This window comes from Electrophorus electricus, chromosome 10 (genome assembly GCF_013358815.1).
Source record: "Electrophorus electricus isolate fEleEle1 chromosome 10, fEleEle1.pri, whole genome shotgun sequence".
NCBI lineage: Eukaryota > Metazoa > Chordata > Actinopteri > Gymnotiformes > Gymnotidae > Electrophorus > Electrophorus electricus.
The window spans coordinates 4,370,892-4,394,211 of NC_049544.1; the positions used below are offsets into that span (position 1 = coordinate 4,370,892).

Genomic DNA, 23,320 nt, shown 5'->3' on the forward strand with positions numbered 1-23,320 from the left:
ATGACCAGCTACGATTTGGAGCGTTGCTCCAACAGTCCAGGAGCACAGCCAGGGTAGTTGCCAAGACTGCAAATGGTCTGAGAAAGGGAGTGTGCTGGATACTGTTGTCCAACAGCTCCTGACATTTAGCAGTCGCCAGTTAATAATCAAGCTGCATTTCCAAGAATTTGGGCACATTTTGGAAGTTCTGGGTTGATTCGTAAAGATTGAAGGAACTGCTGTTGAAAGGTATTTCATGTAAATGTGGGCTAGTAAGATGTCACTTTAACAGATGGCATCACCTCAATTTAGAGGCTAATACAGCTCATACACAGGTTACACAGATTTCTCCTAAAGCAAAAAAATAAAATAAAATAGAAGGATTAGTTTAATTGAACTTTTGCGTTTTTTGCTACCTCCACCCTCCTGTAGTTGTATACCATAAACAAAGACCTTCACCATGGCAACCCTCCCCTCATGATGCAATCTGAGATGAAGCACTCTGTTCTTTTTATCCACCACTGATGAAATCACATGGCCCTCACATGTAAAATGTGATCTAAGGCCAAAGGAAATCCCCCAAATACTGTGCAAATAAACCTTAATGCTCAGTTTGTAAAAGAGCTGGTATTATTCCAAAACAAAACAAAAGATGCATTCACAATCAAGTCAGGTCTTTATTTTTCAAGAACACAATGTTTACAAAGGAAATAAAAACATTATGTATGCATAGTTAGAAATAGGTCTTTAGTTTTGGCACAAACACAAAAGTGCTTAATTACAATACTGCCCAAGTAACATTTGATATAATTAAAATAGTAAGAAATAGTTTCATGTTAAATAATCTTCATTTCCAGCCTTAAGTTGATCTATTTGCTCTCAGACTCGATTGTTCAGAATGACCCATAACTGAAAAAACAAGTCTGTTCCTTTGACAGGTCAGATTTGGTACTTTACATATCACATTTCAGCATTAACATAATGACGTTGCTTTGACCCTTAGATATTTGCCGAAATGTTTATTCAAAACATAAATAATAATATATGTTTTTTAACAACTTGTCACATTGGAAAGAGAGTCATGGAGTCAGAATGCATTATTTCGGATATTTCTGAAATTTTGCCACTCTAAAAAAAGTATTTTTCTGTGCAAAAACTTTGAAATCTGTGCAGTCTTGTCAGGTTCAATGAGCATATATCCTAACCTACTGACAGATGCCAATTAATCATACCTTGAGGAACTGTCATTCAAAATGACCAGGCAAAAGTAATATATCTAGCAAAATACAATTAATCAGGTACAAACGTTATGAACCACAGAATTTTTTTATATATAAATATGCAATTTTCTTGTCATGTAATACTTTTTTGAATAACACAGGTTCATCATTTCTTTGTAAAATCAGTAACTTATCATTAAAATTGCATTTTATTGTTATTAATGCAAAAACAAAACTCCAGCCTCTAAATTTCACATTTTTGGTCAGATGCACAAGTCACAACAGTTAAATGCACAATGCATTTTATCATATATATGATTGAAAATAAAGAATCTTTGGTGGCTAAGCAAAAATAAAAATGTCTATATAAAAGGCAATGAAGTACAATATGCAAATACAAAGTACAGCATGTTTTGTTTTTGCTTTCATTTTAAAAATGTTTATATATATATATATATATATATATATATATATATATATATATATATATATATATATATATATATATATATAATGTTCAAAAAATACAATAAATTATTTAAAAGAATGAGCCTTATGTGACTGCATCCCAATCATTCACACAATGCAAACATAACCTGTGAGGTATTTTTGTTCATCCAAGATCTTTGTCAAGCATTATGCACGATGAGAGAGACATAAAAGTGCATATAGGAACTGAACTTACATTAGTTTCCTGGAAAAAAAAAAACCAGCAAGTTCAGTTGGTGGTTTTTGGAATACTAATCGAGTCAAAGTTCACATCAACAGTCTGAACCTCATTACAACTTGTTAATTTTTTTTTTACTTTAAAGAAATATTCTTAAGGTCAGTCACAGCAGCAATAATACCTCTCTCCTGACGGTGTCACTTCCTGTAACCCTGGGAGATCGCAAAGCAGAGCAGTCTGAGACTGTTCACAATGTAAACGTCGAGAGGGGGAGGGGTTAACAGGGCATCACTAGACGTCGAGCACCATGTCATACTGCTGCTCTTTCTTCCTCTTACCACACTTCGCTATGAGGACCATGTACAAAGTCAAAAGCATGACCCAGTAGCTGGCATAGACTATTGCACCAATTATTAATACTATCATTTCCGAATCTGGAAATGGCTTCCGTGTCTCTTGAATGATCGTGTACATGATGCCAATGAACAGAATAGTGAACCACACTGAGATAGGGATGAGCCCAATGAAGTTCACCACTATCGTCTTCCGCCCCGATGTGCCCCAGCCTGATTTGTTGATCGTGGCGATGGCAAACATCTTTGCTGGAAGCAGACTCGACATGTATAACACTGAGTAGAACGACATGAAGACCATGACCACATTTCCACGGAGGCAGCTGGCGAATGTGGACTTGATGAGCGCCACCGCCTGGACGATCAGCAGGAAGAGAAGGACGTTCCAGATCCTGCCGTGATAGAAGAGCTGAATGGCTGTGGCGATGAGGAAGAAAGGGAAGAAGCCAGTGATGACAGCTTCGTAGGTCATCCACAGGTGGTGCTTGTGGAACCACATAGAGTTGTACAGCCACTCCCTGAAGTAAGACTTGCTCCAGCGTGTCTGTTGGTTGAGCCAGCGCAGGTACGTGATGGGCGTCTCGGTCAGGCACTTGGAGCGGGCTGTGTACTTGGTGGCATAGCCCAGGCTCAGGACGCGGTTGGTCAGGTGGCGGTCGTCGCCGAAGCTGCAGTGGCTTCCCATGAATGTCTGGTTGTACCAGTCCTCCAGGAACTCGTGGAGGAGCGAATTCCTGTACATGCCCAGCGGCCCGCTGATGCACTGTACGCAGCCGAAATAGGACTGGCACGCTCGCTCGATGTTGAACGCCATCCAGTAGCGCACGCTGCTCAGGAAGGAGATCCATGACTCATATTTGTTCAGGATCTGAGGAGATGTGGGGACAAAGACAGAGGACACAACTGAGCAATGGCCCCGTTGCCTAGTCCTGTGTTGATGGGATTGCTTAAGGTGCATCTTGGCCATATGCCACATATGGAAATCACATTTGGAGTGTACAATCAATGGCAATCAAATGGAAACTCAAAGCTGAGGGGACACAGAATTTTGGGAATCTTATCTTTGTGTGAGCTGTGTAGAAATAATATGCATTTCAGATAACTTGGGAAAATAGACAGTGAATGTCTGGTGTGGAAATACTGATGTTCCTTGAGCATCAAGCGAAGTTAAGCAGTTGTCAATCCACCCACTATACCTTACTCATACACCAACGGGCTATATACAACACTGAAGGCAGAGAAATGTTCCCATCGTTATCAGACTACAGAAACTACAGCTTAGTTTAAAGGCTATAAGAGTGGTTTGCTGTGTTCAGCATTTACACTACTACACTGTCATAGTAATAGTTAGTTAATAAGAGTAGTTATAAAAGGATAGGTACCTGTACATCTCCCCCAACTCCACCCACCATGGGGTCTTCCTCCAGAACCTTCACCATCTCCACTGAGGAAGCAGGGTCCAGCATGGTGTCCGAGTCACACACCTGACAACACAGGGCAAGACACACAGGCCTGTTAGACACTGCTTGCTGCACTCAGGGAAGACTGAACTCTCACTAACCACACCAGGAGATTCATTTGCAAATATTCTTGGACACGGGCAGGACATGTTGCTAATAACTTCACGATGCTGATGTTAAAACTCAATCAAAGGCTGAAATGGTGAGATTTAACACTGAGATTTCAGTCCAGTGTAATTGGTTTCCCTGTTGTCTGAATGTTTGTTTCCTGAAACACAAATGTGGCAATCAAAGAAATCTATAAAATATTTAGTCAAGTAATTCTTCCAAAGAATGTGTTATCACCTGCACCTGAGGCAAACTTGGCCCAAAGGTCCATACAAATGAAATACTACAAGATAAGAAAGGCTTAAGTTTGCTGAAATACAGCAAATAGCTTCAATCTTTAAAAGCTCCCAAAAATAGCACAAAATAAAGTTTGAAGACAAGCATTCAATAATGCCTTCATTTGTTAACATATGAAATCAGTCTAATCCAGGATAATGAATGTTTTTGAAACCACTATTTAAATGATGCAATTTTGATGTCTTAAACTATATCTCCAGCACACAGTGTTGCCAAAGAATGTAAGTTCTCAGCCGAACACAAGTCTCTTTGACAATACATATACTCCAAGCTTTTTAGCAACTTACCAAACACTAGTCAGCAGGAGGTTATTCAATGACAATTAAAAGAAGTACTTCCTCATAAGATAAGGTGAGGATAAGAGCAAGATTTCCAAAAAATATTAGTCCATGGATAAAATTAAAGTTTAGTGGCATGTGGGTATTACTGTATATGCAATCAGGCTCCTTCTGGCTCCTTATGTATAATTTTGTATTGGTTTGGTATATATTCAGCATTATCAATATATTGAATTGTATTGGTTTGGTATATAATGAGTACTGTCTCTTTCTGTAAACATTTGAATATTATCTCACATTATTTTATATGACAGCCCTTCAACCTTTAAGACCGGTGCAAGATAATAAAAGGTGCTCAGTTGATATTAGCTTTCTCTTCTTCTGATGGCTAATTTCACTTACTTTGCCAGTCACCATTTTATTAGTAATCTAGGCTGATCAAAGACAAAAGCCATTGATATAGGGGTATACAACCAAGGTGGTTTGACAAAAAGGTTGTGACCTTATTGTTTCCAGACTGATGCTGGAACAATCTCATCCAACCAGAACCCACAATGAGAGTAACCACCAGTCTGGTAGTCCACTATGACAGACTGGTGATAAGCTAAGCGCAATTACGGGTTTCCTCATGGAGCAGAGGTCAGGAACTTCATTAGAACCAGGTGGTGGGTGGATAAAATCACACCATTCGTAAAGTTTCCCAAGAGGTCCTGACATGATTACTCGAGTAAAAAAAAGGTTACAGGCTTTGCAGAAACAAAGCCATTCTTTCATTAGACTGATTTTTCATCTCAGTGAGCTAGATTCCAACACCAGACAGATCTAAAGCAAAAAGCAGATGTTTGCATCACCACCGAGGCTTGCCTTGAATATTGACACCTTTGTTATGTCTTATGCTTCACAGGACTAACTCTATGGCCCATATTTGTAAACCAAGAGCTGGAACAGTATGGAGAGGTTCTCCAGTCAGTAAAAACACTGAATGCTCCATATGTTATTCAATAACACTTAGTGAAGTGCAAAATGAGAGAATAACTACTAAGTAGCTAATGATACATGATAGTTTTGGATTGCGCCACTAATTTGAAGTACATCCCCGCTGGTGTCAAAACAAATTCAAAATAAAGAAAACTTCAGGTCATAAATGTAAGGTCACAAATCACTAAAGCTAAGCACATGTTTATCATCAAACATTATACCTTTATAATGTTTACATGTAAACAATCTTTAGATTTGAGCTGCATGTCTAATCCTGTGATTGTGCCAGTTGTGCATTATATATTGTGTTCCTTCAATCAACCATTAATTCAGACAGTCATAATTTGATCAAACTGTACTTCCATGTTCTAAACTTCATGACATCATGGCTATGCTGGTAGAATAATCCAAATGAGCCTGAAATCGCTCTGAGATGTGTGAATAGTGGCGCTCACAGATCGCTGATGAACTCCATCACTGTTAAACAAGCAGCTACTTCCCTTACCTCTTAGTTTTCTACACACGTTACACAGGCACCTATTTCAACAGGCACAAAAACACCTTTGTATTCCCCAGCTACCTCTTTCGGCTCAGCGTGGCCCGCGTCGCTGTGGAGACTCACCTGCACGTAGTCCACGCTCCTTCCCAGGGCTTTGAAGGCCGTGTACATGACCTCCCTCTTCCCCCCCCACTTCTGCATGATGCAGATGCATTTATTGTTGAGCACCAGCTGAGAGACATGCTGCAGGCTCTCGGCGTACGACTCGTCGGTCTCCCCTGATGCTTGCTGGTGATAATTGCTCTTCCAGACGTAAGTGGCTGCCTTGTCTCGGCCCATTATGTCCCGAAAGATGTCCATCATGTAGCTGTCGTCCTCATTATTCCCATCGATCACCATGATCACTTTGATGCCTGGGTATGTAAGCCTCTTGACGGATATTAAACATTTTCTCAAGTAGTTTGGGTCTTCTTGGTAGGCAGCGATGCAGAGGGCTAGCGACTTGTTCAGTTTGATCGGGGTCTCCATGGAGCGTCTCATGTTTCTGCGCTCAAGCAGAGCAAACAAGCTCTGGATGATGAGGTGAACAAGCAAAATGGCCCCATAGAGCCCAAAGGACAAGTAATTGCCTGTAGTGGAGAAGAACTGATAGCCCATGATGTAGGCTGTAGAGATTCCTACAAGCAGCGAAACTCCAAACAGTGTTGTCCCAATAATCCTCAGGTAGGTGATCACTTTATCACATCTCATCTGAAAACAATAACAAAGACTTGTGGTTAACAATAATCCACATGCATAAGAACAGTGGAATAATACTTGTAATATAAACTGATAGAGACGTTATGGAGGGGAGACTGGACAGATTGGGGTCATTTATGTGCAGCTACTCGTGCATCATGAAAACCGCATAAACCTTTCCCCTATGTGCTCCATAAGCAGCTGAATACTTCAGACAGCTATATTTCTCTCCCTCTCCTCTCCGTTTGAATGTCAGAACAATCTGTGTCCATTTGTTCCAAGTTTCCTCACTAATGCAGCTCACCATCTGCTTGGCAGACCCTGTAGCAGAGCACCACCCTATGACATCATCTGTTTATATCTTCGTGGGAAGACATGAGCAATGAAATTGAGATTTTTCGGGGGACTGGGCTAAAGACCCTCTCCATTGTTTGCCTGGGGAGAGACCCTTTTCTTGAACAAGCTTTATGCACTGATATCTTTCTCTATGCCCCAAGCGGATGGACGCGTAGCACCGTCCCTCTCTGGCCTCGGCCCTTCTGAAGCGAGGCAGACATGGCGAGGTCGAGCTCTGTGCGAGGTGAACTCTCACGTGCCGCTGCCTTTAACGTCATCATCGTGGTTTATGAGGCCCTTGCTGCTGGTGCTCTCCACCTTCCAGACACCACTTTGACACGTGCAGACACGTGCAGGCCTGTTGGAAGGCACTAACATCTAAAGAGCTGCTCGCCGAGCATTGCAGACCCCTTCAATTCCTGTCTCACCATAAACTCTGGCTGAACCACAGTGTTCATTTTAAAGACTGGCTGCAGACAAAGTATGGCTCATGCTTATAAAGATGCAGGGATTAGTCAAGAGGACTAAATGATATTGAAAGTAACACTTTCCTGCATTACTTAAGGCATTGCTCTTGTTTATCCAAAGCCGCATCTCTCCAGAGATGTTTGCCTGCAGACAGAGATGCCTAGATTGCTGCAACATTGTGCTCTCTTTCTTCTCTAAGACAGCCCTTTGAGACCAATAAGCGACCCAAGTGTGCAACTTTCAATTGTATTTGTTTTTGTGTATATGCTTGGATGAAAATATGCTTGCCGTCAATCCAAAACCACAGCTGTTGCTCCATATCAAGCACACTGCTTCCAAAGCCTCAAAAGTGGGAAGACTTGCAGCATGTGCCCTCTTATATACAAACCTATTGCCTACTGACTGCAAGTGCAGCAGCATATGTTCAGAGGTGGTTGTTGTTAATTGTGCAGGGAGGAGTTGGAGTACATCAGTACCAGATAGCTGAACTATTCCCATTGGGGGAAGATTCAAGTCCGATGTCAACAGTAGATGAACTACAACACAGCATTTACAGAAATTCCAAGTTCGAGCTGGCGAGACCCTGTTCTTCTCACTAAGCTCGAACACAGAGTGAATTGACCAGAACTGTGAAAAAATGTAAACTAATCTTCTCAGTCAGCGGAAAGAGCAGGTGTTTCTTTTATCTGTGTGGTCTTATTAGGGTGGATGTCTAGCAGACTTGGCAATGCACTCACTTAGAGTACAGTGCCACACTGTGGTCCTGATCCTTGGAAAGAATCAAATGTAAATGTGTAGATACCAGTAGAGGTTACATATGGGAAGCTTTGTGTAATGTAATTCTCCTGCATCTGTAGTTCAGCTTTATCTCTTTGGGATAATGCTTTTCAAGGACATTGTACTGTACTGAGTGATATTTCTAAAGTTAAAAAGCCCATACTCTTCTATTTGTTTGAATCAATGTGAAAAATCATACTATTTTATTATTAAGATAGCTTGGAAATTAGAAACAAAACATAATGAGTGTCAAAGGCACACCCTCACTATAAATTCCTGAAATAGAAGCCATGGTTTCCAGTCAAAACTAGTATTATTGCAATACAACTACAGGTGAAAAGCTATATTTTTAAGTTCACTAGTACTTTGACAGTACCAATTGAGATGACACACAAAACCTAAGACTATGGTACAGTGTTATTGTTGGCCCTATGTGAACTCCAGGGGCACTGTTCGGCTAGGCGTTGGTGGAGATCTTCCTGCTGGGTGGGCAGCGCTGCACCTTGGGAAAGAGTGGGAGAGAAGTCTGGGAACTTCAGTCTGGGGAATATTGCCAAAGGCGCCTTCCGGAAAAATGCTCCAACCACTAGTACATTCATCATTTTTCTTGGTCTAGAGCTCTGTGCTGCTGCTACCGCTGACTAACTCTGTGCTCCACTTACCTTTCTACACAACGTCCCAGCCCTATGCAATGAGCAGGCAATGAATAGGATTCACACCTTCATGGCACTCATTATGCTAATGAGGAAAAGGCAGGGTGTGCCTCCAGAACCACTTTCAACTTTTCACAACCAAAGCCCTAAAGCACCCAGGGAATGCATTCGGCGTATGCGGAGACAGTCAGAGCCTTTACAGATAATGACTGTAGTATGACTATTGCTGACTCTTACGCAATCACAACCAAAGATGACTAAACGCAAATAAGAAGACAGAAGAGATAAGCATGAGATAATTGTCTGTGATTATTTAAAGGTTGTCTGGGCTTTTGCAGGTTTCTGCCTACATGACTATGGTAAACTATGACTGATCGAAAGGCGATCAAATGGCCAGAGTCATGGCCTGGAAACTGTCTCTTCTTTTCAGCACCGCTTCTGCACACCAAGACCACACGTGTGGGGTGTGTTTTACTCCAGGATGTTTGGGCTTTAGGATTTGGTGTCATTGTGCTAATGATTAGCATGAATGCGTAGATGAGAGACTTTTGATAATGAAGGGGGAAAATTGAACTGGTTACATTTTAGCATTTAAATCTCGCCAGTTAATGCTCTAATTGGATTAATTCTATTTAAGGTTAGAGAACTTTATCTCTTTCTCCTTAATTTCCGATGAAAAGTATATATTAGCATAATTTCAAATGGATGACATAATTTACATTTGTTTAATCACTGCAGTGCCTCAGGCATCCTGCCACGGTTCCATTACATGTCATGGCAAAGTGAGGTCATAAAGAATAACATGCAACATCATAAATATAAAAGCATGTTAATGAAGAACAAAAGCATCATACTAAATCAGGATGGTCTACAGGTGCAGTGGTAGAATGGATAGGTGTCTAAAACCTATGACCAAAGCCAGTTTCTACAATCTAACATAGTACAAAGATATTACACTAAATGAATTAAATATTGCTACTAAACGTTTCCAGTTTGTACTGTTCAGTACTCCTATACTGAAAATACTAATTATCTAATAAATGTTTTGTTCATGCTACGTAAAATAGTCTTTATGGGAGCATTTAAAAAAAAAAAAAAAAATCAGTAAAGTCAATGACGTCACTATTCGCGTCACCTTGATAATAAATTCTGCATGCTACTAATCTCGCGCCATTGCTGTTGCAGCTTCACTGTGTGATTCAGCAGTGATGTTACAGCTAAGAGGCCATATATCACTTACATTTTAGACATTTAAAATATCATTAAACATTCAGACTGGCCGATAGGACTTTTTCCCAAAATAAATAAAGTTTTTCAAGTCAACTTGTTATTTGTTCTCACTGTTGTCCTCACTATTTGACTTTCCAGATGTGCATTAAGGACAAGGACAAGCTATGCCTATGTTCACCTGGGAGCCCCGCGCTCACAGAACCTGACCAAATATGACTGCCTGCACAGAACGTCACTGCGAACCGCGGTGCACTGGAGGACCTCATCCGTGCGCAACCACGTTAACCTCGCGCACGCCTCCGTGCCAGCTCTCCCGGCCGCTGGTAGTGACCACATAGTCTAATTTCTCATAATGTAAAGCAGACGAGTTCCTTGGGACATAGACGAATGGAAATAAATTACTGAGCTGCCCTCCAGTAACTTATTTCAATTGGGAGATTGAGAGGCGCGCCATTCAGTCTTACAACATTATCCAACTTGGTAGCCTATATTAAACTTTAACAATTACGGGGTAAAACAGGGTAGATGTATAATATAATGTCTGTTGGTCAGTTTTACATTTTTATGAATGAAACAGACCCCGAATTTATTAATTATTATTCATACCTTGAAGCAGCTATTTGGAGATGTCCCTTTGGAGATGCAGTCAGGCGAAACTCTTTTCGCAGAGCAGTGACTGGACAAACTTTCTGATATACGTTTCTTGGGAGAATTCAGAGGAAACCTGCATGGAGTCCCTTAAAACGTCCCTCTTTAAAAAGCAATGATGTGCTGTATCCACGTTTTCCATATAACGGGTGAAAACATTCAAGTCTGATGTCTTCTTCGTCAGTTGCATCCAGTACTCAAAGGATGCGCGAGTTTGATTGGCAAAGTTTGTTTCATCTTCCCGACAGTCATTTTTAGCGTTGTCAGGTTTTGAAAACGATAGAAAAAAGTATCCAAAAGTAATCAGTGCTAGCGATAAGAAATATTGTTGATTCAAGTTTTTCCAAACATACTGGTTTAAACCGGGAACTGACGCGCTAAACTTGTTCTACGTTTTCTCCAGACGCGACACGTTTATGTTTCCTGTAGCCCATACATTTGTAAGGTCTTTTAACCGGCTAGGGGTTTGGGTTGTTTTAATAAGGGGGGCAGGTTCGGGGGCAAAGGAGGAGCAAATGAAAAAAAAAAGTTCTTCTCATTCAAACTTCCAAAGTGGGATGTAGTGCGCGCTGGACAATTATCCGGACATCAAGTTACTCGTGTGAAATACTTAAGGGGTATTTACTGCGTACAGCATATCACGAAACCAAAGGCGTGTTTAGTGTCCCTTATATAAACTGTTAATGACCAGAATGTAAAACTTTCCCTAGGGCATATATTGGATACAGGTAGCCTGAGGTGTAATAAATACAGTATTTGAAAAAAGTGGTTGTGGGGTATGTTAAAAATACTGTGAAAATCAGCGCTTTTACTATAATACTATGTAAATTATGAAAATACTGATTACATCGAGTTTTTCCTGTCTGAAACTTTTCTTTAATTTCGCAGATACGTTTTAGAAAGTGGATTAAGTGCAATACACATATTTACCACCAGGGGACGCCATATAATTTTGAATCTGACGAATATGCTGAGTGAAAAGGTTAGATGCATATTACTGATTTCTTGATGGGGACACCGAGAGAACCGGCATATGTAAATTATTTTGGAAACATTTGCCCTGCATAAAAGTGTAGTAATAATAACAATAATAACAATAACACATAAATACACACAGGTGTGTGCGTGTGTTTATTGTTAAAAACATCATATATTCGTTATACACAAGCCATCCAAACTAATTCTATCTAATAAGAATAAGAACCTAAAATCTGACAAATATATGTTGTTTGCTTATTTAGCCCACGTTTTTATAAACAAACCCCTGTAAATTTCAAAGGACACTTTCTGCCCATAGGGATTAAGCATTGCTTTTCCCTTCTGGCAATGGTCCATGTCCATGTGAATGACCCAGTTCCTTATGTGTTAATTTGGCCCGCTGTTTATTTGAGAAAGGCTGCACAATGACAGAGCAAGAAAAGAGCCAGGCCCAGTGGACTCCAGGCTTGCCCGAGGGGAAAAGGAGCCAGGCACTGCACAACTCCAGCTTCCAGGGAGGTGTGCCCAACTTGAAGGCTTCATCTCCTGCTGGTACTCCAGAGAAGCGCTGAGGTCTAGGAACTGATGAGTTTAATGCCCAGGGGACTCTACTACCCCAAGCTGACTTTGATGAACAGCAACCACATGTTCTGCTGACTCACTTAAAGCTCTCGGACCACATGGGCCCAGCGTAGGACAGCACAGAACTTCATTGTGCTCTGTCCGTATGGATCCTATCCCTCTCTAACCAACCACCCTGAACACCACCTAGGGGTGCATGCTGTGTATACTGGCCAAGACAAGAAAAAATAGTTTACTTTAGCTTTAGTCTGATGGAACCTTCAGGCTCTTTGTTGAGTTCAGAACAATGGCATCATTGAGCAGCCATGTGCTGCCCATTTTGCCTTGTGTTTTGATCAAGGACACTGATGTAGTTATTGTTTCACATCGGATTGGAACCAGAAAGTATAGCAGGATGCTAAGAAGTGACGCTCCTTTGTTGGTGGTGGCTTATTGCTTTTCAGCAGAGATTAAAATATTCTGTGGTGTTTAAGACTCCCTTGTAACTACTATCTTTTCTCTTTTTTGCTGCGGACGTTCAGAGACAACACTGCTTATGGCTAGGGATGAGCGATACTACGATATGCCGTTATTATTGTGATAAATTACTTTACGATATTGAATATATTTTAGGTATCATCTGTAGAACACGGAACACTTGAACATTTTTCTTTAGTCCTTTAACATTTCTGTTTTGCTGTTTACCAATTTATTAGAAACTTAAGAAAAATTAAATATGATAACCTACACATTGGCCACCTTTAATTACGGCATGTCTATACATAATTCACATAGGGCTCTCTCTGAAGAGTCTTGGTTGACAATAGTGTGCGATACAATAGCATGCGATACACACTGCGATTTGCTGGGACTCTTATACCCTGATATTTCCAGCTTACATATCTGGAAAGCAAACTCCTCTCAACTGAGAAAAATAAATCTGGTTCACATTCAGTGGTCCTGGTTGGACTGATGCAGAGGTCCTGCACATTTTTGTGTTTTCTCTGCCGTTAACGCGCAATTGATCACACCAGGTCATTTTCATGCGCTTCATGAGTAAAGTGTGGTGTATTGGAGTATAGAAAATGCAAAAAATATGGAGAACCACCAGTTTACTGAAAGTTGAACTGAACCTTAGGTGGATCTGGCCAAAGCTGAGACGCACTTATGTCTCAGTCTGGTGCTGTCTCCCATCTACTGGACTGTGAGAGATAACTCAGTTTTCAGAGGAAGGTCAGGCATGGAAGTGAGCACAAACAATTCCCCAGTTACTCTCATACTGGTCACTGTTTATATGGGGGTATTTAAAATTTATGATTAGCGAGATCTTAGATATTCCCATGGATCTTTGTAGATTCATTCTAATATGTCCGAATGTAAGAAAATAGTTCTCTGTTTACACAGTGAGAGGAAATGGCTTGACTGTAATAAAGGCAGCTGTTGGTTTCTGATATCTCAGTTCAGGAAATGTGTTTTTCAAATAAAATAAATAAATAAATGAGTACATAAATGAATTATGCCACGAACATCCTCCACCATCCTTTGCAGTTGTCACTATGCCTTGTTTCAAGAGAAACAAATCATTTTCTGAAGGAAAATGGAGATAAGTCCAGATTCTGAAGTAAAAATTTACTCATTTAGAGTGTTTGTTTTCAGTTTTTGGGATGGACTCATTTGGGACTCGTAAAATCGGTCAAGTCGTGTCCCTTAGCTCTGCCTCTAGCCCTGTTTTATGGCAACAAGCCTTCTCAGACTTCTTCACTGACAGTAGGGCCAGAGAGTGACTAATAGGTAAACGTGCCCTTTGAACTCTTAAGGAAAGCACCTCACTCACAGCTAGCCACTGCTCAACTTTTCCACAGTTGTGTCCACTGCTTGTGCTATCATCACTGGTCAGCAGAGGTCCTTTCTCTAAGCAGTGATTATCAACAAACAATCATTCTGGAAGAGCTGTACGCAGAGAATGAAAGCATTGAGCTTAAAGCAAGCCTGTTTCCAAAGGAACCCCACTGTGTTTCTTCAACATTTTGTGAAAGTGTGAGCATGATTGATAAAGAAAGAGAGAGAGAAAGAGAGTTATAGTCAGGATGTTGGTACTCCACCCTACTTGTTTTCCCTGTTACCATAGAGAACATGGGAACTTGAAAACCATACAGAGTTAAACCAATCCATGTTCTTTTTTGTTATTTGACAATTTGTCTCACTCTGCTACCCCTTTGTGATGCCATTGGGGAGTCAAGCGTATATGAGGAAGTTTTCCAAGCGCAAGGTTGAAAGCAGTCTTTTTGCTCCATTATTCATCAAACAAAAGCATGCAAAGTGCTTTTATATGACGTATATGTACACATCTAAGTTCCCTTTATCTTTGCCATTTGTTCATTAATTATATTCTCTGTTAGAATACCTAGATCCACCTGCTGTAGTGTAGTCTCAGTTTTAGTTTACAAGTGAAGCAATTAATTCGCTTGGCAACAAGACCACTGTCACACAGACACACTGACCATCACACTGAATCCATACACAGCATGAAACAGGAACTAAGCAGACGTTATGGGTTATTAGGCTTTATCTACTGATGATCCTTTCAGTAACAGCAGTATCTAAAATAGAAACTGTAAGGGGCTGGTGGTGCTTGCTTATTATGGGGGTAATAGTGCAAAGGAGGTCAGAATGTTACGCAGTGCAGTTCGAGCTCCTCTGTATGGCCACACTTCCATTTCAGCCATCTTCAAAGCTGCTTTACGGCTGTGACAGCATTCTGCATCCTGTCTGTGGGCTTGGTGCTCCCGGCCTGGGTCCGGGCCAGAGTGAGCAATTAGGCTGTCCAGCGAGAGAAAGGGAAGCGACTTTGCAGTGAGAGTAAACAGACTCACACACTGTTTGTCCTGGGATGACGGCCATCGTGGAAGTTCACGAAGGAAAGTCGCCCAGAGCTCCACTGCTTCAGCCTGTGTGTAGCTGCTGGAAATGGCGGCGTCCATGGGCTGCAGGGTTCATTTGCAGTTCATCTGATTCAGTTTCAGGTTCCATCTTAAATTACTTGCTGAGCTCGTTTAGAAAAGCCATAGAAGTTCTGAACGTCTGCTACACGTTCATTCGACTTTGTTCACGGTTTTATTTGCATATCTGAACTCTTGACGGGGCAGCTGCTTATCATGTTTGACATTTGGAAGGTTTAAGTTAACCCAAGGCTACAGATTGTAAGCAACCTTCTGGCGTACAGTGGGCTAGTGTAACTCACATGTCATCACTTCAGCTTTTGGTTCATTTCCTTCATCTGTTTCTACATTTAGGTTCTGAGGGACTTAGAAATAGTTGATATTAATGTTTTTCAAATTGTGTATGTTCTCAGAAAATTGCATAAGCAGCAATCAGACAAACCCCCCTCTGGTGTCTATTACTGTAGTGCTAAACTCATTTTTGCATTGTTAAAAATGTATTAAATGCAACTGCTTAGAACAGAATGTAGGTGACTTTCCAGGACAGCTGCTTGGAAACCATGCTTTGCTCTCAAATCCTAAAGTTTCACTGTGCCCTTTTGACTTGTAGATCTGACATTAAATCACAATGATTTATGACTGGTTACAAAGTCAGCAACATGGTGCAGTACATCACTGCTTCATGTGAGCAGTGAGGCTAGTTGAATCAGCGCTGAGGGAGAGTTTATGTTTGGAGCAGCGGGAAGTTAGTTCCTCTTTGCCTCCCCTACATCCCTAGTGTGCAAGAGTCAGACTCCTAGCCCCTGGAACCGACTAAGATCCCATCATGACATGCTTGCTGCCCTGACTGGGGGTTAATTTGACATGGATTCATAGGTCAGAAAAGTCTAAGCATTTGGAGATTAGGATTTTAAATATCTGCAGGCTGGAGGGATGAAGCAACAGCAAAAAAAAATTAACTCAAGCGAAGTCTATTATTCTTAGAATCTATACATCCTTCTCATTTGGACTTTATTGACATGGACATACTAGGTCAATGTTATTTCGTTCTGATTCGGCGCTTGTCAAATTTGCCCACAGTTTTTCTCAAGCTGAAAGAGCACTGACTTCATCTCTAAGAGTACAGTTTGCTTCTTCGCCCATCTCTGTCACAAAACAACTCCACCTAAGAAGGAGTCTGAGGATTTGAATCAGGAGAACACCCACTATCTTTCCCCTGTAATCTGTGGCCCTCCAGGAGGTCCCCTTCTTCTGTCATGTTGGACTCTTATAATGGCACTTGTGATGTCATGTAAATGTAACCCAATAGTGTGAAGCCCCTTGGATAAGGCCTGATATGATGAGGTTACCCAGTGTGGCGGAAAGACCTTTCAGCCGTGTGGTGAAGGACCCACGCAGTGCGCTCGCCATGCGTCCCCACCCTCTCCAACTGAAAGAAAAACAGCCACGACTATTTCATTTTTGAGGTCTATATTATGTCATTTCATTACAAAAAATTAGGGTTTTTTTATGTGGAAAGTGGTTTTAAAAAGCCACATAATGAACCACCATGCACACTGAGTGGAGGAAGTGAATGCTGTTGTTTCGAAGCTCCATTAGAACCAATCGGTTGTTTCAGCTTGGGCCTTCGCCGTCATACAGCCACGTCATGCTTGAGGAGATACATAAACAGTTATGGTAACACTGCTGCAGTGGGGAATTAGCTGCTGCACTCAGTGATTTCTCAACATACCCTAAGCATGAACATATGAGGCTTCTTTTCACTTTCACACAGACAAGGACATTCACGGCTTCCAGCAGCTCTACCTCTGTTCCCAGGCCTGTCAGAGGGACACTTCTCAAGCACCACGTAGCAGAGCAAACCTGTTTGCCACAGAAAAAAAAAAATACATTTTTACCTAATTGGAAATTATTTCTTTTGGAAGAAACATTTCTAAAGTAGCTTAACTTCAGTGACTCTGTCATTTAGATCACGTGGTACTTCTGAAAGGTTCTCACTTGTTAGGAAACCAGTATTGTTAAATTACATCACACTTTCATTACAATACTGTCTCAATATTTTTATTTTTATTTCATTACTATCATCGCAATATTTTATTTCTTTTGCATGAATTAATTTTTGTATGAATATCCTTAAATGGTACAATGAATGACTTTCAATTAATCTATTATATCTCAAATATTGAGGTGTTTTATCCTGACCAATGTCAACTTCAATTTAATAAAGAATATTTGCTGAATATAATACCTATTAATATGATCAAGCATACTTGCTGAGGAATAAATTATAGTGAATCAGCTGTCTACAGTATAATAAAGCCAGTGAATGCACTAGCTTCTTAAAATGATCACAGCTTTATTCTCTGTATTTCAAAAACAGAAAGGATGACAGAATTGCAGAGACACATTGCCACACTTTACATGCTACTTTCTGTGATCTGTGTCGTAAATGCGTTTTTTTATTTGTTTGTTTGTTTGTTTTGCTAAAATGATCTGTTCTATATCAGTCCAGAAGCACCGTATACAGGGTTTTCAAGGTGATCTGAATCAACAGTGTACAGGGTATTCATGGTAATCTGGATCAACAGGAAGGCATGAAAACGAGATTAATGTCAAGATCAGGGTTGCAATGAAGATGGCTGAATTATAGGAGATCTTAAAAGACTCTGTACAGGGCAAATATTTTAATCATTACAGCAGATCTGTCTTCAGCAATCTCAGTCAGTCGGTCTGACATTAAAACCTCTAATATGCATTTGTGGATGTAATTTATTTCTGGCTAGCTGTTAGTTTGAAATGGTACTCACATTTAGAGATTTGCATCACAATGCCATAAGACATGCCTTTGTCAATATAATAGTTGTTTTAATAATTCCTTTGTTGAATATACCCACCTCGACACCTCTCTCACTGTTGATTTGCTTACAGCTATGTTGTTGCTAGCAAGTTAATGAGAGAGCATGAGAACGTCTGTGATTGGTACATCTGATTTTTTAAATGACACATCCCTAAATAAATTACAGTTTCGTTTGTTCAAATTAGAGCAAAGTTGTTCCTCTGAGGCCTGTTCTCTTGGCATGTTTGTGGGGGTAATATAGCCATCATTTCCCGAGGCATGCCACCTTGGGCCAGCTGGAACTGTTTACTCTCTGATGCACAGGCCTGTCTTTAGTGAAGATTCAAACTGCGAGAAGAAAGCTCCTTCTGTTTTCAGTCTTTGACAATCATTCCCTGGCTGCAAACTGAACCCTTGTGAATTCATAGGTTTTCTATCCCTCCGTTAGACTGATTTGATGGATTTGAGGATGAGGGCAATACAGAAAAAGTATTGTGGAGAAATTTTGCAACACTGGAATGCACTGTAGACAATGGGAATACATACATAAGGAGGGCAAAGTTAGTTATCACTCAAAATAAATGACTGTTGGTTAGATCAATATGAATAGTTGAAATACAGGAATCTTTTGTATACAATTAAGCCTTTCCTCATCAAAAGACACACTGAGACTCTGATGGTCTTCAGTGGGTGCAACTAGGAAGAACTGGTCTTATATCCGGTGGGGTCTGCACTGTGTCATTTCCCAAGCCTTTGGAAATGGGGAACACATTAGAAAACCAGAGTGGTACTTATACTCCCTGGAAACATCTGGTTGCATTGGTTATTTTGCCATAATGTAAAGAATGGAGCCATTGTTTTAGGCAATTACACATTCATATACTGCCAAGCATATCCTGCAGCAGAAATAATGGTCTGTAGATAGTGTTGTGCTAGTAATTTGCATGGGTTATTTTTTTTTATTTTATTTTTTATGAAAAGACTCTTATGTTGAAGAGTCTATTGAATGCACAGCAGTCATTTCCCATGCAGTCTGTTCCTAATCAAAGAAACTTCTAGAGGGTATTCACTGATATGGAAAAGCCATGTTTAAGTTTCCTTACACGTTTCCAGTCTTTCAAAAAGAAAAGAAAAAAGAAACATGAAACGTATCGATTTCGAAATGCATCATCAAACGTGTGTGCAGACTTAAATATATATGAACGTTTCTCTCAGCACTTCAACCATTATGTTTCCCTAGTTGCTGCAACCACCTTCTTTCCCCATCAAAGCTCCTGCTATGTAAATGCAAGTGGGATTATATCACTCACACTGCAATGTATAGTGCTGCTGAATGTGTCAGGATCCATGCCAGCCTATTAAAGTCAGACATCAGACAGAAAAAGTTCTGCCAGCACGAGGTGGGGGTGGAGTGCGGTGATGATATTGTAAAGGCCTGGTGGTCCCAGTTCTTCAGCCGACTGAACCCTGGAGATGTTTTTCAGCTGCAGTGGATACCTGTCTGCTGACGCCATCTCACCCTCGGCGTGACATCAGCTCAGAGACCTCATTTGCGGGCTGGAGGTTCCACTTCACCAGCCTGTGTGTGGAGTGTTCAGCTCATCCCCATGCCCTGCAGTTTTATCCATTACCAATCACCAACAATGAGGACTGAACATGGGCGCTATCACTTTGTGCTTGCAGTTCTGTCTCCGTTGGCATTTTTGGCTATTTAAAGTTACGGGGGAAAGGTTTGTGAACTTATTGGCGATATCTGTATTTTTGCATGAATGGCTCTATAAATGTGACATGTTCTTCATTTAAGTCATAACAATAAATAAACACAAGCTTATTTAACAGGCAACACACAACTTGCTAACAGAAAGCTCAGTGTTGTTCCATTCTCCTGTCTTATTTGAACAGATGGTTTTAACAGAGGTGAGTGATGGAGAAAGAATATAAATTTCTACGATAACCAAAGTGAGACATTCCAATCAGTTCAGGTGTGTGTTTGACTGGCTCTGCCATATACTTTCTACAACGGGAATTTCCGCCCAGGTATAAAACACCTTCCACTGACATGCTTACAAATGAAATAAACTAGTACTGATGCTAGTCTGTCTAGGAGTGGACATCCTTCAAAACATCAGCATGAGGGCAGATGATAGATTCTCCAGACGAGATTCAAAGAACCCCAGGTTGACAGGCAGGGATCCGCAGGCTTGTCTTGAAGTTGATCATCTCAGTGAGCCTCCTGTAAGAAAGATGCTGTATAAGAATGGTGTGGAGGTCATCGCAGAGAACAGAAAATATTGCTGCCCATTCCAACACTACTCATACCAACTGTGAAGCAATGTGCGGCTTCATCTGATCCTGGACAGCTTGTAATAACCAAGGAAACAATCAATTCCAAGTTGTATCTGGAATTTCTACAGCCGAGCACCAGGACAATTGTTGGATTTAACTACTGCTCATTTATACAGGGGACTCACTTTTTTGTTTATTTTGGAAGACATTTTAAAATGTAAATATCTTTACTTGCAAAAGACATCTTCAGAGTTTGTAATCATCCATCATGGGGTTCTTTGTAATCATCCATCACAGAGATCTTTGTAATCAACCATCACAGAACTCTTTGTAATCATCCATCACAGAGCTCTAACACATTGCTGCAATTTGATTACTTTTCTCTTTTACACAGTAATGTAACAGCTAAGTTAGATTTTTGCAATCACATAACGGTTTCATTAGAATATTTCCAAAATGCGTATATGAAGGCTTTTATAAGGATGAATAGAACAAAACACCTTGTGAGGAGCCAGAAGGGGAGGCAGTAATATTGGTAACATATGTTAGTAAATATAAACATTCAAAAACATTTTCCATCAATGATCTTGACTGTTTAAACATTTTTATTTACCGTATATGAAAATATGTTTGTTAGTTAAATGTGTTATGTATTATTTATCATGATGCAGAACAAGAACAGATCACATTTGAGTCATTCAATTGAAATCGAGATAATTGCACAGCAGTATATGGTGTGGCAGTATTATCATTCAGTGCAATTTGCAGCGTGTCAGACAACAGGCCTTCTGAAAGGAACAGATCCTTCACACCTAATCAACACACTTACCAGGCTAAGCTGGGCTGTCATTGAGTAGCCAGATATATAGGCTGTGTTGTGTCACTGAGGTTTCAGAATGGTACCAGTGCAAGGAAGCGCTATGTCCCCATAGTGGATGAGGCTGATGATGGGCATGGGCTCAGAATCACGCAGCGCGGTGCATTCCATTATTCCATTATAATTATTATGAACCGCCCCCATAAGATCATCCAATGGCTGCTTTTATTGAAGGGGCTTTCGACTGACAGGCAACACACGATGTGATGTGTGACTAGGAGTGAGTGATTTATGAACTGTGCTACTATTTTGCTCCGGGCTGGCAGTGGCTGGCTATGAAGATTTTCCAGTAGGTAACTGAGCTGGGTTTTTGAGTGCCATGCAGCTCAAATAGTGTCATAGAGCCTTGTTTAAAAATGAGTCATCAGCAGTATTTAGGACCACATAAACCCAAGGTCTTGGCACAGAGGCAGCTGACATCAAACAATAATGGTATGCATTCAGCAGCCATTTTATTAGAAATGCTGGCCGTCTTATAGGTGCATTTCACAGACTGTAGCCCATCAGTTAGGATGCACAACTTGTCAGCTACCCCAATTCTCAAGTTCTTGCATTGATTTCCAGGTAGTTACAAGATTGAATTCTAAATCATTAAGTTACCCAAAGAACCTAAATACTTTTCCAACATATTAGAAGAGTACAAACCTTGTAGACATCTTCAATCAGTGAGGACCAGTCAATAAGGAATGCTTAGAATCATGACAAAACATGGTGAGGTGGCTTTTACCCACTATATCACCCACATCTGGATACTCCCTGAAGATGTCAGACGTGTCCAACCATTTTTAAATCTCAGCTAAAACATTGTTGTGCATTTGACTAAATTCATAAACTCTTCACTACACTCTGTGTTTCAGATTATTTTAATCACTCTGAACTTCCTTTAATATTTATTCCTTTTAACTCTTTTCTTTTACTTTTGTTAATATTTTAAGTAGTCCTTTAATGCTCTGTATACTTATTGTTTATGTAAACCACTTTGAATTAGTTCTGTGTAAGAAAAGTGTTATACAAATGAACTTGCTTTGCCTTGCCTTGTCTTAACCCAGAGGTGAGGTTCTCTGCTGTCTGGGTGTTATTAATGTAGTGGATTTCAACCCTGCACTAGCACTGATATGATTCACTGACACAATGGGCACACGAAAAGAAGAGCAAGAACTATTCCAGAGTGACACACAGTACATACATAATTGTATAAAATCCATAATTGCCTTTTATAGAAATGTCAGTGATCTTCATTTTGTCAGCAGTAAGTGTATTGCTCTGTTGCATAGAGCAATTCAGACAATTACTGTATTTTTTTCTATTGACGCTTCAACTGTCTGTTGTAACACACTGAATGTTGTTTTCTACAATATCTTCTCATTCATTTTCCAGTACACATTCACTGAAGTGGTGCGCCATCACAAGGTGATAAAGATACCATGGAAATTGTGCAGTAAAGTTTGGATTTATCACCCATGTCAATATATTTGGTTCAGTATATGAAATTATCACTCAGTTACCATAACTCCCACAGCATATACTCTAATTAGTCAGGAATGATTAATCTATTAGTGCTGAATCACTAGAAAGATTTCAGTGAAATAAAGCATGTGGCAAGGACCTTTGTTTCTATTGGCTTAACGGAGACTCTTAAAGGGAGTCTATAGTGACCGATGAAAACAAGCAATAAACCCACAATTTACATTTTGGGGTGCCAGTGAATCAGGGTTGGGTTACTTCTTCTCCTAAAGAGAACTGTGCATCTTTACTCACCCAGCAGCATGTTGAAGGCATGGTGCAAAGAATATACCCACTACAGTGGCACTGCTGGACGGATTATGCAACCGCCAGTGTTTAAAAGATCACAGAATGACACTTGACTTGATTTACAATGAGAGACCTGGCAATGGGAACCATCTTTTGAGTGTTACCAGTTCCTTGTTTATTTAACATGCTAACACGCATAAAACTGACAAAGAGGCACCAGAATCCAGATGTTCCACTAAGCAGGCTGTACTGTGTGCCTACGCTGAAACTAATTAGCATGGTCACGTTTCACAGGCTAAAACCACCAAGAACCCATGAAAGTAGAGGCATGAGCAGGTTAGCGGTAACATTTCTTTAATACTTTGACTTTTACCCTAAATGTGAGAGGGTTCTATGTGAGTT

At 40.4% G+C, this 23,320-nt stretch overlaps 1 protein-coding gene across 1 annotated transcript; it reads right to left on the reverse strand.

Moving 5' to 3' along the window:
• Positions 1-1,723: 1,723 nt before the first annotated feature.
• has2 (hyaluronan synthase 2) lies at positions 1,724-11,136 on the reverse strand. Its single transcript, XM_026999094.2, has 4 exons — positions 10,648-11,136; positions 5,963-6,589; positions 3,602-3,703; positions 1,724-3,087 (listed from the first exon to the last, which is right to left on the reverse strand). The coding sequence occupies exons 2-4, from the start codon at positions 6,587-6,589 to the stop codon at positions 2,158-2,160; spliced, it is 1,659 nt and encodes a 552-aa protein (XP_026854895.1). The 5' UTR covers positions 10,648-11,136; the 3' UTR covers positions 1,724-2,157.
• Positions 11,137-23,320: the final 12,184 nt, after the last annotated feature.